The sequence below is a fragment of the Balaenoptera borealis genome, assembly GCF_965194805.1.
Source record: "Balaenoptera borealis genome assembly, chromosome: 11".
NCBI classification, from domain to species: Eukaryota; Metazoa; Chordata; class Mammalia; order Artiodactyla; family Balaenopteridae; genus Balaenoptera; species Balaenoptera borealis.
Genome location: NC_138868.1, coordinates 52,915,597 through 52,930,095, shown reverse-complemented (window position 1 = coordinate 52,930,095; position 14,499 = coordinate 52,915,597). Strand labels below are relative to the sequence as shown.

Here is a 14,499-nt window from a genome sequence, read left to right as displayed (position 1 = left end):
AAGCCTGTGAATCTGATTCTGTTTTATAAATAACTTCATTTGTATTGGTTTTTTTAGATTCCACATGTAAGTGAAATCATATGATATTTGTCTTTGTGTGAGTTACTTCACTTAGTATGATAATCTCTATCTATCTATCATGTTGCTGCAAATGGCATTATTTCACTCTTTTTTATGGTTGAGTAATATTCCATTGTATATATGTACCACATCTTCTTTATCCGTTCCTCTGTTGATAGACATTTAGGTTGCTTCCATGTCTTGGCTATTGTAAGTAGTGCTGTAATATATATATATTGCAGCACTAGTTACAGTTGCACTATACATTGATATATATCTCCAGAGAAAACCATAATCCAAAAGGATACATGCAACCCAATGTTCATTGCAGCACTACTTACATACACACACACACACACATATATATATATCCAGGAGTGGGATTACTGGATCATATGGTAGTTCTATTTTTAGTTTTTTAAGGAGCCTCCATACTGTTCTCCATAGTGGTTATACCAATTTACATTCCCACCAGCAGTGTAGGAGTGTCCCCTTTTCTCTACACCCTCGCCAGCATTTGTTGTTTGTAGACTTTTTGATGATGGCCATCCTGACCGCTATAAGGTTGATACCTCATTGTGGTTTTGATTTGCATTTCTCTAATAATTAGCCATGTTGAGCATCTTTTCATGTGCTTGTTGGCCATCTGTATGTGTTCTTTGGAGAAATGTCTATTTAGATCTTCTGCCCTTTTTTTGATTGGGTTGTTTTTTTAGATGTTGAGCTGCATGAGCTGTTTGTATATTTTGGAGATTAATCCCTTGTGGGTCGCTTCATTTGCAAATATTTTCTCCCATTCTGTGGGTTGTCTTTTCGTTTTGTTTATGGTTTCCTTTGCTGTGCAAAAGCTTTTAAGTTTAATTAGGTCCCATTTGTTTATTTTTGTTTTTATTTTCATTACTCTAGGAGGTGGATTGTGGAGCTTTGAAAAAAACAATTTCAGAGAATAATACATGCTATGAGCAAAATGTATTAGCTTATTTGTTAATTATAGTAGCCAACCCCTATGTAACGCTTACCGTGCACTAGACATTATTCTAAGCATTTTCCATGTGTAAACTGATTTAATTCTCCCAAGAACCCAATAAGAGGGGTACTATTGTTATCCCCATTTAATAGACTAGAAAACTGAGGTTCCCATACAGAACTTCCCATACAGACTTACAAGGTATTATAGTTTCTATTCTGTAGAAACTGAGACACATAAAGGTTAAGCAGGTTGTCACCTACCCAGGGTCTCCCAACCAGTATGACTCCAAACTCTGTGCTTTCCGTTGCACCACTTTAAAATCATGACACTTGGCTTACGGTATATTTTTCTAGCTAATTTGCCTTCTTTATATAGGTTTCATTTTGCAGTTAACGTTTAAACATTTTTTTATGTTCTTCCAGAGCCTACTTTGATGACAGATGGGGTCAGTCCAGAAGTATGCTGGGAGCCTAGGGGTATAGTTCTAAAGAGAAGCCATAAGATGTCTAGTTCTTTTACTGGTTTCCTTCCCGACTTCTCCCTCAGCTTCCCCAGCACCATTTTGAGGACACCTCATTTCTTTGGCACATTGATAAGTCTGAATTCCCACACGTCTCAGTTTTTATCAAATTTGTATTCCTGTCCTAGAGGAGGGGAGGTGCCAGTCCCCACCAGAAGCTCTGCATTTCCGTGGCCTTATTTCTCCTCTGGTTCAGGTCACCAGTTCGTCTCCTGCTCTGCATCTTCCCTTGCATGCCCCATGTATTCACGGCAGCACTTATGCTAGGGTAGCAGGGCTGTGTCCAGCACCAAGCACAAGCTTTTGAACAAGACATCTATGACATGAAATACTGAATCTGCTACGTGGCTAAGTGATCTTGGGCAAGTGACTTGACCTTTCTGAGTCTTGGTTTTTTTTTAAAGTAACATCAGGCTAATAGAATTCTTACCTAATAAGAGGACGACAAGAATTACCCTAGAGGAAAAAAGCAGACACTGTTAGTTTCCTTTCCCTCTTCCCCTCCCAGCCAAGTGGGTGAAATGTGAGTGAGATGTGCCTTGTAGGAAGGGAGGTCTGTGAGTCACTGTGTCCAAGCTGTCAGCTCTCAACTGCCAAACGGAACTGCTGTTCCTGCTTTTGTGCTGTTCCTGCTTTTGTGTTTCTGCCTTCTTGATGTGCCAGCTTCTGGGGGGACTTATTATCTTTGATCTATTAAACATAAGATACAAAGGGTGGGAGAGGGATGTAATAATGTTTACTTCAGTTAAAGGGCAAGTCTAGTTTTGAGAAGATAAAGTCTCATACACTTTGTAGCCTTTTTTCTTTCTTGCCCACAGCAAAACTCCATTGTTTGTCTGCTGCTCTCAGGAACACCTCCCTCCTTAGGACCTTATTCTGGGTCCTAGTTAGGGTAGCCAGTCATCACAGTTCACCCAGAGCTGTCTCATTTTCAGCATTGAAAGTCCCACGATCCAGGAAACATCAGGGTGTTCATCGTCCTCACTGGTGATGAGCCTTTCTCACTACTTGATGTGTTTGTAGCAGCATGTTTTCTGCAACTTATGCTCTTGGCTTCATTCCTTCTTCACACCCTGGTCTCAGTTTATTACCATTTCCCTTCAGCATGAAGAACTTCCTTTAGAATTTCATGTAGTGCAGACCTACTGGGAACTGATGCTCTCAGCTTCAATTGGCTGAAATGTATTTTGCCTTCATTTTTCAAAGATGTTTTTTCACTGGATATAGAATTCTAACTTGAATTGTGTTTGTTTTAGCATTTTATCTATTCATTCATTCATTTATTTTGAATTTTGGGCGCGCCACGCAGCTTGTGGGATCTTAGTTCCCTGATTAGGGATTGAAACCTGGCCCTCAGCAATGAAAGCTCCGCATCCTAACTACTGGACCGCCAGGGTATTACCTGTTTTAGCATTTTAGAACTATCACTCCACATTCTACTGACCTCCATTGTTGCTGATGAGAAGCAGCTATCATTCTTATTGCTCTTGCCCCGAATGTTATGTGACCTTTGTTCTTTGGCTACTTTTAAGATTTTTTTCTTTGGTTTTCAAGAGTTTGACTACAATGTTCATAGTTGCAGAGGCAGGGAATAGGATGGGGGAGGAAGAGCACATAGGTCTATTCAACAGTATTAACAATGTTTTAGTTCTTAGGTTGGGTTGTGGGTTTATTGATGTTCATTTTTATCATGCTTCATAATTTAAATATGTTAGTATTCTTTGGTATATTACATCATGAAATCACAAAATCGTATGTAATTTAAATTTTAAGAATGATTGAATGGTGACAAAATGGAGACACCAAGTCCTTCCATAGATTTGGCTGTGAATATGGATCAGAAGTATAGGATAGCGGGTGGGGTAGCATCTGAGATAAGGTAAGATTTTTTGGTTTTTTGTTTTGTTTTTTTTATATGGGAAAGGCTTCAGCTTTTTCTGTACGGCAGTGCAGTGACCAGTAGAGAAAAGAAGAAGGGGAAGATGCAAGAGAGGGAGAGAATAGAAAGACTAGTCCCTGGATCCAGAGCACATGTGGAGATATTAGCCTGTTGAGAAGAAAAAGAAAACTCACCCTGTAGCATACAAGCATACAGGCAGACAGAGAAGATGGGTGCTAAAGCAGATAGGATTAGATTTGGTGATAGTTTCCCATTTGATGGAAGCTTCTATTTTCTCTTATGTCCATTTATTTATTTATTTATTTTGGCCATGCCATTTGGCATTCGATATCCTAGTTGCCCGACCAGGGATCGAACCCATGCCCCCGGCATTGGAAGCACAGAGTCCTAACTACTGGACTGGCAGGGAAGTCCCTGTTTTCTCTTCTGTCTTCTATTTTTGGTTATGTTTCAGGCACAGTCAACAGCTCAAAGTGAGAGGTGGGCAGGGGAGGGTAGGAGCCTTGTCCTGTACCCCCAACTTGAGGATTCCATCTATTTTGCCTCTTCCTAAGGCTCTGAAGGCTGAAGAGGAGCATTTTGAGAGGCTGACTCTTCTCAACCAGTGTCCTGGGACAGCTATACTTAGCTCACCTGGCTTCACCACAAGATCTAAGGGAAGGCCTAATCCTTCAACCACACTGAAAAAATGCACCTGAACCCAGGAACCTCCCAGACAGTCTCTATTTCTAGCATTTGTGAAACAGGCGTTTTCCCCTCTTTTCCCCACGGTATGGTGGATACAGTTCTCTGTGTGACCTTCGTCAAGTCTTCTGATTTTTCTGAGTCTGTGTCATCTGTCAGATGGGGTTATCAGGCCTCAAAGCATGGTTGCACTGAAGAGCACCAGGTGTCACACAGAGAGGGAATAGAGGCCAGCTCTCAGCCCCCCTTCCTCATGACTGTTTCATCTTCTGGTTGTCACCTCTTCAAGAAGCAAAGGAGGGAGGAGGATGGCGGGTCTAGCAAGACCATCGAACAGCCAGCCAGTGGCACATTTGAAATTCCTTATGAATCAGTCAGGTTCTGCTGCCTCTGCTTTCTCTTTCCTCTTTGTGATAAAGTAACTCTTCAATGGGACAGCTCCCTGATTTTATTTATAGTTACTTCTGATTCTGTTTGCTTAGCTTCCAGGGGCAAACTAGTTTTATCAACTTCTCTAAAAGGGGAGGTAGAGGATGAGACAGCACTAATGTACATGTTGTTTTCCCCAGACTTAAGTCTTCTGCTCTTGTAGATGCTTCTTTGGGAAAATTTCAACCACTTCAATTATTTCAGTTATTATTACAGTTTGATGACTCTCAAATCCTTATCTTCAGTCCAGACTTCTCTGCCATGCTGCAGACACACGTGGATCCAGCTACATCCTAGAAGTCTTTTACTTGATGTTACAAACAATTCAGCACATCCAAAGCTTGAGCTTGTCATCTTCCTTTGCACACCCCCTCTACCGCCGGCATTCCTTATCTCAGTAAACACGACCACGGTCATGTAGTTACTCCTGCCAGAGCATGTGTGTCGTCTTCCCCTCCTCCTACGCCTTTATCCCCCACAACCCACCATCACCAAGGCCTGTGAATTCTGTCCCCTAAATATCTTTGAATCCACTCACTTCTCACCATTTCAGTATCTAGCCCCAGTCGTCTCCCCCATAGCTGTTTCTAACTACTCTTACTCACAGCCACACTTTCCCACCACCATGCGTCTCCATACTGCAGCCAGTGTGATTGGCCACTGTAATCCGACTCTTACCCCACTCTACCACCGGAGGAGGGAGGGACTCTTCAAGGTTGTCAAAATCCAAAAAAACCCTCCATATTCCTAAACCAGTTATTAAATCTGAGTGCCCCGTTTCTTTGATCTCTCCATGGCATGTGACACAGTTGATCTCTCGTCTTTAAACATTTTCTTCACTTGTTTCTAAGGCATCAGTGCTTCTTGGTTCTCCTCTTCCCTTGTTGGCAGCTCCTGCTCAGCCTCCTTTGCTGGTTCTCCTTCATTTCCCCTACTTGTTAATAGGGGTGACCAGTGTGTGGTCTTTAGACTTCTCTATTTACACTTACTTTCTAGATGATCCTGTGTGATCTCAAGGCTTTAAATCCCCTCTATATGCCGAAGACTCATAATGATTATCTTAGCCCAGACCTCTCCTCTAACTCTAGGCTCGTATGTCCAGCTGCCTACTCAATATATCCAAACTCAACTCCAGATTTTATTCCTCAGATCTGTTCCTTGGTCTTCCCCATCTCAGTTAATAGATATTCTATCCTTCTAGTTTAGTTGTTCCTACCAAAACCCTTGGAATCCTCTCTGATGCCTTGATTTCCAATCCACCAGGAAATTCTGGCAGCTCTACCTCTAAATTCAGTTCCATCCACTGCTCACCACTCCCACCATTACCTGGTCTAAACTGTCATTATCTCTCGCCTAGATTGTTGCAGGAGCCTCCTAACTTGCCTTTCTGCTTCTACCCTTGCCCCCATTCCCCATACAGTATCCTGTTAAGTTTTTAAGATGTTAAGTAAATCATCGAATAAATCATGTGACTTCTCCACTCAGAACCCTCCAGTAACTTACCATCGATGACTAGGAGAGCCCGAGGTGGGTCTGAGGACAGGCAGACCAAAGAGTAGGAAAGTAGTTTGGGCCTCAAACTTGAAATGTACATCTTTCAGCAAGTTACAAAGCCATAGTCCTGAGCTAGGTGCAGAAGTAGACAGAGAAGGAGCTGTGGTCCCTTCCCCCGCCAAAGCTCACAGTTCCCCAGGGGACTAAGCTTTATATGTAAGTTCCACCAACTCCACCAAGCGTCCGTCGTGCTTAAAGTGCTAGACGTGGTGCCATGGACGCTCTTCAGGGAGGTCACAGTTCCTTGAGAGGCACTGGCCACCAAACCACTCACTAACTTTCTCAAATGACATTAGCCTATATTAGTACTTAAGTAAAACAAAACAAAGAGAATGCGTACAGGGAAAGGAAGACAGAGCCATGTAGGGTGGCATGAGTAGAATTCAGCAAAGATGAAGGAACGGCTTTGAAGGCTGTGGATTTGGAGAAAAGAAACCTCTCAGAGAATCAACAGAATCTGGTAACTGGGAAGTACAAACAGTATGTGCTAGAGAGGAGGTCAGAGCTGGGGAGAGATCAGCCTGGACCAAAGCAGTCAGGATAGGAATCAGAAGTAAAGAGCAAGAATCCACCTGTCATCTGAGCTCCTGGACTAACCACAGGCCTGGGGCCAGATGCTACTGTTCATGAGGCGTGCGTGTAGGAGGCAGGAGGTCGGCAACAAGGCCAGGCACGAGTGTCCCCTTGAAAGCCTTGAGTTGTCCAACCCCCCCACCTTAGAGTTCTCACCTCCACTTGGCCAGACCACAGTGTTTCAGACATCATCGGGATCGAGGCACTCCAGGAAGCTGGGGAGCTGAGTCAGCAAACCTGGTTTCTTTTTTTTTTTTTTTTTTAATTTATTTATGGCTGCGTTGGGTCTTCGTTGCTGCGCGCGGGCTTTCTCTAGTTGCGGCGAGCGGGGACCACTCTCGTTGCGGTGCGTGGGCTTCTCATTGCAGTGGCTTCTCTCATTGCAGAGCACGGGCTCTAAGCGCACGGGCTTCAGTAGTTGTGGCACGCAGGCTCAGTAGTTGTGGCGCACGGGCTTAGTTGCTCGGCGGCATGTGGGATCTTCCCGGACCAGGGCTCGAACCTGTGTCCCCTGCATTGGCAGGCGGATTCTTAACCACTGCACCACCAGGGAAGCCCAAACCTGGTTTCTTGCCCTGGCTCTGCTGCTGGCCGTCTGAGGAGGCAACACGGACTTAATTTGTGGCTATACGTCCCTCTTCTCTCCTACCAGGCAGTTTTGTATAGCAGTTAGGCACATGGCCTCTGAATCCAGACAGCCTAAGTTCAGAGCTCAGTTTTGCCACTTTCGGGCTGTGTAACCTGGTGCAAGTTACCTACCTTTTCTGTGCTTCAGTTCCTTTATCTGAAAAATGTGTGAAACAGTACCTCCCTCCTAGAGCTTGTGTAGGGTTAACTGAGTAAGATGTTAAGTGCTTAGAGCAGTTTTTAGCACATGACATAGTAGGAACTATATGAATGTTAACTATTATTTTTATCATCATTATTATTGAGACAACTTCCCCTCTTGTGCTGTTACACTCTGGGGGGACTAGTAGGAAAAAAATGCTAAGGGATAGGGACATCATCAAAAGCTTAGCACCAGGCGCAGGGAGCCGCAGGGAGCCAGGAAGTTAGACCCCACAGGGCAGCCCCAGAAGGATGGAGAGCATTGCTCAGGGCCCTAGCAGTTGATTGTGTGCTCAGTTCAGACCCTGAGTTAGAGGCCCAGGATGACCCACTGCCCCCACCTAAGGATGGTAGAGCCCTAGCCTCAGAAGTCCGTGGCCTGCCTGCCTTTGAGTCCTGAGGCTGCTGCTTTTCTCTGAGGAGCCCAAAGAATTCTTCTGTCCCTTGGTTTCCCTTCCCCAAGCCCAGAGCCATCTAAGAGAAACACAGTCTTGGTAGAGGAACCCAGTCCTCCACAAAATCACCAGACCAGATGGTTGGAGTCCAAGAGAAGTTCCTGAGCCTGGTGTCCTCTTCTCAGCCTGTGGTCCAGGCCTGATGGCTGAGCTGCCCATCTTGGGGCAAGAAGCCCTGACCTATTACCTCACATCTTTTAGCTACCAAGTCCCTAGCCCTCCGCAGAGCCCCAGGAGGAGTCCCAAAGGTCAAAGAGCTTCTGATTAAGGCCACACAAAGCTCTGAGGAGGAGATGAGCTCTCTGGCCAAGGGTGTACAGAAGTCAGGGGAAGCAGCCAGAATTGGCTGGTGCCCACCTTGGCCCAGATGCAGTTTGGCCGGCACCGCGAGGGAAAGGGCCTACGGGTCTGCTGGGCAGGTGCTAGGCTCAAGTTGCCTGAGCGCTGAGGCCAGAGTCTGGGAGGAGCCAGGAGTTCCAAGAGTGTCACTTTAACCCTTCCCTCTCACTGGCAGGGAGTGGGTTCAGAAGGTTGAAGAGCCTTGATCTAGTCTGGCGTCTCCACGGTGTAGATTGGGAGACTGAGGCCCGGGCTGAGGGGGTGACCCAGGCCCTGCGGAATAGGCCGGTTGTCAGGGAAGGCTTCTCGGAGGAAGGAAAGGGAGGCATCGGGGGGTGGGGAGGAACAGAGGCAGCGTGTAGGTAGTGAGAACCGCATGACCAGAACTCTAAGGCAGGAATGGAGGGTGAGCTCAGAGCGTGGAGCCCAGCCACACTGCGGCTGGGCTAGGTGGTCAGATTTAGGATTTGCCTCCCAAGGCTGGGCCTCTGGTCTGCGTGTCTTATCCTCGCTTCCCCCTTGCTCCTAGTTGCAGCTGCTGAGTTTGCTACTCTCTTTAGCACAAGGAAGTCCTAGTCCCAGCCTTTGGAGAGGACTCTGGGAGCCACCACAGGGGAAGGCAGCAGCCAAGGAGGCGAAAGTTGAACAAGGCAGGTGGCTCTACCGAGCCTCACTCACCTCTGAAGCAGCAGTCTGCTGGCAGCCCTATCCTAGCCAGCCAGAGCCAGCCGGCTGTTTACTTTCTGTTTTCAGCTCTTTGGAAAGTTTTGCTTCCAGCCCCTGAGGCAGTGTTTATGTCATGTAAGGGATCTGCTCTGGAAAAAAAAAACTTCAGTCCTGATGCCTGGCCCAGGGGTTCATTGGGTGGGGGGCAATGGTAGGGGGAGAGCATGGCCAGTCCTGGCCTAGCCCTGGGCATGCCTTTGGGGGTGCTGTACCCCACTTCTACTCCAGCTGAAGTGAGGTCTCAGAACAGCAGGGCTTCATTTTGCTCTCCGCAGCTGGTGTCTCCAGCTTATTTAGCCCCTGTGCTTTTGTATCTGGCCAGAGCCTTGGTCACATCTGAATTGTATTTCAGCTTCACGGTAGACCTGGGGCAAGGAGGCAAACAAGTTCTCAGCTCCACTTGGTAATGAAGATACTGAGACCCAGAGAGACAAAGTGTCTTGGCCTCAAGCAAGTGGGGCAGTTGGGCTGGGCCACAGACCAGTGTTCCTTCCACTCCACCCCACTGCCTCCCCTCTGAGAAAGTCCCAGGGACACCCAGAAGCAGGGGTAAATGGGGGTACCTGCACCTGCCACCCTCCTGGAAACATGTGCCCTATGTAGGGATATCCATCTGGGGACTGGATGGAGGGAACCCAGAACACAGTGGCTTGAATCAGCTCACATTTCAAGGCCAAGAAGAGGGCTGGAGCCTCCTGAGAGAGCGTTTGGAGAAGATGCTATCACAGGGAGCTGGCCAAAGAGGGAGCCACGGGCCGGGAAAAGTCCCTGGGTTACAGGGCACCTCCTCTTGTATTATCTGCTCATCCTGATCTGTTTTCAGATGAGGAAACCAAGGCCCAGAGAGGAAGTGACTTGCCCAAAGCCACTTGGCTAAGAAGTGGTAGAGCCAGGACTAGAACCAACTCCCCCACCAGGGTTAGCCTCTTGGTTTGAGGAACCCCTGGAAGCCCCATATTTTCCTGCCACCACTGCTCCTTACTCCTCCCCTGATGCTTTATTTTCTCCCTGGTGGAGTTCTACCTTTGACATTGAAGGCTCCTTTGAGACGTCTGTCTCAAACAATAGGCCGAGAAGCCTGGGTGTCCAGGTGCCCAGAAAAGAGCAGGTCCCCATATTTGGAAGTGGGAGAAGTTAATGGGAGAGCTGGATGGATTTAATGGGACAATCAGAGCCCCTCATGTACTGCCAGGCTTAACACCCAGACCACAGTAAAGCCTGTTCTGTCCTTCACCCCAGGACAGTGGTCAGCCCCACGCCCCCAGATCACTGGAAAGTCCAAGGGGGCTATGGTCAGTTCCTCCCCAGACATTCAGGAACTTGAGCGCCTCCCTCTCTGGGTTTGTCTTCTGCTCTCCATACCTGCAGTCAGCCAGTCCCATCCCCCTGGCTTTCCCAGCAAATAAATTCCTTCTCCGCACCTTTGCTCAAGCTAAGTCTCCACCTGGAGCATCCTCTCTCATATTCTTTGTCCAGATTCCACCTTCATGTTGTTTCAAGTCCATCTTCTTGAAAGTACCCTTCCAGGGACTTCACCCCACGTGTGACACCCACTGTCCAGACTCCAAGGCCCCTGCAGCCCCTCAGTAGAGGAGTGGTGGGTACATGGAGAGGTGTCCCTGCTGTGGGCAGCTACACCTCTGCCCAGCCCCGCCAAGGCTGTACGTCTCGGGATAGCAACCCTGACGAAGAAAGAGACTTTACTACTAGTCAAGATGTTTTTTAGACCCTTTTGAGGTCAACAAAAGCCACATGCTGCTGACCTTCCACAGCTCTGCCCTGCCCAGTACACAGAGCCAAACCCCGTCCTGTCCCTGGGCCTGGGCCATGCAGATAAGGCCCCCCAGGTTGCTGGGCCCAGGTGTGGGTACTGGGAGGCTGGCTGTGGCTGGTTCACAGATGTCAGCCCAGCTAGCAGGTGCAGGCCCGTCCTCATGCTGCCCCTCCAGTGCAGTGACCTCACCCCACACACAGCTCTGCTGAAACCCTGTGCGTCTCAGATCCCACCTCTGCGTGAAGCTGCCCTGTCCTTCCCAGCTGTCATGAATTGCTCTTTCTCTGTGCTCCCGGGCTCTAAGCGTCCTCTTTGTGATTGCTGGGTAGGTCAGCATTCGTCTCCCCTCTAGCTTGAGCAATCACTGGTTCTGGAATGAATGAAAGAATGACTGAATGAGATATTTGCTACAAGAGGCAGTCTCCTCCCCAATTAATTTAAGCCTCTGGTCACCGTGGCTTGACCCATTCACTGGTCTATCAGCTACCAAGCTCCCATCTTGGACCTGTCTCAGTAGGAGTCACAGGCATCAGGGTCAGGCCATGCCCTGCAGGAGCATCCAGTCTGGAGGGAGAGGGCCTCAGGCAGTGGCTGGGTGGCTGGCCTCCCCAGCCTGAGGCATTATGGGTTGCAGGTGCCTCCCATGTTTTGAAAGGAAGAACTACAAACACCAGCACAGGGTGGGTTTCCTTTCTCCCCTTTTAGCCTAGGCCTGCCTGGAAGATGGGGAGCTGTGTGTGCTCACCTCTGCTGGGCGTGTCCAGCCTCCAGCTCCACTTTGCTCTTGGTTCTCCGCAAAGAGAACCTGCCTGTGGGCTGTCAGTGCTGACAGCTTGTCAGGCTGTATGCACTCCCTCGGCATTTAGAATTCCAGATTGGCAGGGGCCCTCAAGGTTGCCTGACTTCCATTCCCCCTATCACTTCCTGGCTGCTATTCTAATTCTTTGAATAGCTCTCTCTGTCTCCCCAGCTTAACTCTGAGCTATGGAGATCGAGAACTGTTCACCTCTATCTCCCCCTCACAGTAGGCCGTAAGAAGGTTAAAGAAGTGAAGGAAAGAAGGAATTACTGAATATTACTGATCCCACAAGCAACTCCACTCCCACAAGCAATGGGCCTCAGTTTCCCATTAGCAGAATTACTAAGGGGCAGGGAAGTAGTCTCAATCTCTAGGGTCTCCACCAAGCTGATTCTTGGTGCCTAGGGAGTGGTGCGTGTGCCTTCAGTATTTGGGGACAGGCTGCACGCTGTGGAGTCAGCCAAGCTTGCCTGTCGGGGCAAGTCCCATGTCCTTTCAGCACTGCCTCTTCCTCTACCAGGCCTCCCTCTCCTCCCTGGGGCCTTGCTTGTCAGCCACCTGCCTGGGGTGGCTTTCCTGTATCCTTTGAGCTCCTTCAGGGCAGGAACCTGGCACAGAGTAAGCACAGAAACAAGCAAACAAAAGGGTTGGAGGAGCAAATGGGTGAGTCATAGAGGAGTCCAGAGGACCACGATGTCATAACCCAAATGCACGCACCTTAAAGGGGAAATTCGTGATACCCAGTCAGCCCAAGACAGGGACATGTTTGGTAGCAGGGCTGTGGGTATGTGCTTCATGTCACCTGGCAGCTCCAGGAACTCCCCAGGGCCATACGGAGAGTGTATTATTCACCAGCATCTTCTCCCTGGCAGGGTCACACGCGGGACAGTCACACTTCGAGGACAAATGACTTGTCTAGACACACGCAGCAAGAGAAGGGATGTCCTGGAGGAGACTGCCCCTCCTCCTCCAGAGGCACAGAAGGAGTCTGAACAGGGGTTTACACCTTAGGTCTGCTACTCCGAGCTGTGGGACCTTGAGTTTATTTCACCTGAACTGTAGTTTCCTCATCCATGACATGGGAACCATGTACTAACCTGTGGGGTCGAGGTGAGGGTTAAACACACTCAGGTATGTAAAGTGCTTTGTAAATCAGTCAGCTCTATACCAGTATTAGCCAAAGGACCAAAAGACGAGAAGAGTCAAAGTCATCTTTAGGCAGTGCCATGTGCGCAGTGCTAACCTAGCTGACCTCTTCCTCTCCAGGGCAAGAGCGAGACCGCCAGGGGAGCCCTGTCCCAAAGGCCTTGTCGTCCCAGACCTAACTCGCTGCCTCCCAGCCTGTCTGAGGAAGAAACTCGCAGGATTGCACGGATATTTTCTTCCCGATACTCCCAGAAAGACTAATGCAGCCCAAGAGACTGAGGGAAGGACCACCCACCCACTCACCCTCAGCTTTGTCTGGCTTGCCTCAGGGCTATGAAAGCCCTGAAACCACCACCAGCCTTGTCCCTGGACACCAGTCAGCCCAGACTAGAGGAGCATCACAGACCAGCCCAGTGTCCACCTGCCAGGACTTCAGCTTCCTCCTCCGCTGGTGAGGCAAAGGCTAGAAATGGTGGATTCCAGTGCCCAAGTGGCCCACCCGTCTTTTGACCAAGGGACCCAAGGGGGCATCTTTCGGCTGGGAAACTCCTCCCAGTGTCCTTGACCAGAGCCTCCTGCTGACACGAGCCTACCCTCTGCCTGAATATGATAGGCCCTTTTGCCTTAAGGGTTGGGGAGGGTGGGTGGAGATTTTGTGCATCGTGCATAGCCAGGGAAATCCTAGGGCCGACCTCCAGTTCATTTGCTTGGGAATAAGGGTATTTTACAGATAAAATTATTTTTATGCTGTGTTGAAATAATCAGTAGGAGAGGAGGGGGAAATTACCTCCTTCAAACTTTTTATCTGATTGTCTGAAACTCTAACCATGCTTTTAACTTATTGTTTTTACCCAGCTCTGAAGGTCATTGTTCCTGCCTGTGTTTGAATAAAATCATATTGGTATTTGTATTCTGTGCACAAGTGTTTCCCGGGTTGGCCACTGGACTGCAGTGTCAGAAATTTGCTTGTGCTCTAACAGCCAGAGAGAAAGCTTTGCGACCATACAATCCCTTGGAGAAGCTCATCTGGAACGGGGGGGTCCACAGTCACCATGAGACTTCTGACTCCTCCAAAGATTAGGTTGATCCAGATTAGGGTGACACCTAGTATTTCCTATGCTGGTACCTCAAATCTATCAGCACAGTAATGGGGCTCATGGCACAGGCCCGCTCAGAATGCCCCATCTCTCTGGGATGAGTACATAGCTCTGGCTTAGACTGTCACACTCCGAACATTCAAGCAGCTACCATAGAAAGGGCCTGTGGGGAGCACTAGAAGGGGGCAGAAATGTGCAGAGTGGCTGGGAGGGAAGGTTGGGAGGGAACTACGTGGAGGGCCCTGCTTTCCACCCCCAAGCACAGGTCATATCAGTCCTCAGAACAACTCTATAACCCACATCTTATGATTCCCGTCTTATAGTTAAACTGAAGCTCAACGAAGTTAAGTGACTTGCCTCTGTTCATGTACTTAGGAAGCAGATCACACAAGACACCTCCAGACGTGTCACAAGGCTTCTGTGCCCAGGATACAGTCAGTTAAGTGCTTTGAATTCGGGGAGTTCATGGAGGAAACCATGTGGGCTGGAGCAGTCAGAGAAGGCTTCCTTGAAGAGCTAAGTCTGGGGGTGAGACCAGGGAGGAACCAGCAGGGCCACGGTCCAGCTGGGGAGAGAGCAGAGATGGGTCCAGCTCTGCCACTTCCTGATAGGTCCCCTCCGGCTTGACTGCGCACGCCTCTATCT

The 14,499-nt window shown here is 48.5% G+C and overlaps 1 protein-coding gene across 4 annotated transcripts in view; it reads left to right on the top strand.

The window, feature by feature from the left end:
* Positions 1–13,667, top strand: part of C2CD3 (C2 domain containing 3 centriole elongation regulator) — a 125,949-nt gene extending 112,282 nt beyond the window's left edge. For 3 of the 4 annotated variants that reach the window (XM_082343130.1, XM_082343127.1, XM_082343126.1), the window contains exon 33: positions 12,878–13,667. In XM_082343130.1, coding sequence (XP_082199256.1) covers positions 12,878–13,018 — 141 coding nt within the window. In that variant the 3' untranslated portion in view covers positions 13,019–13,667. The other variant, XM_082343128.1, reaches the window with a different exon arrangement.
* Positions 13,668–14,499: the final 832 nt, after the last annotated feature.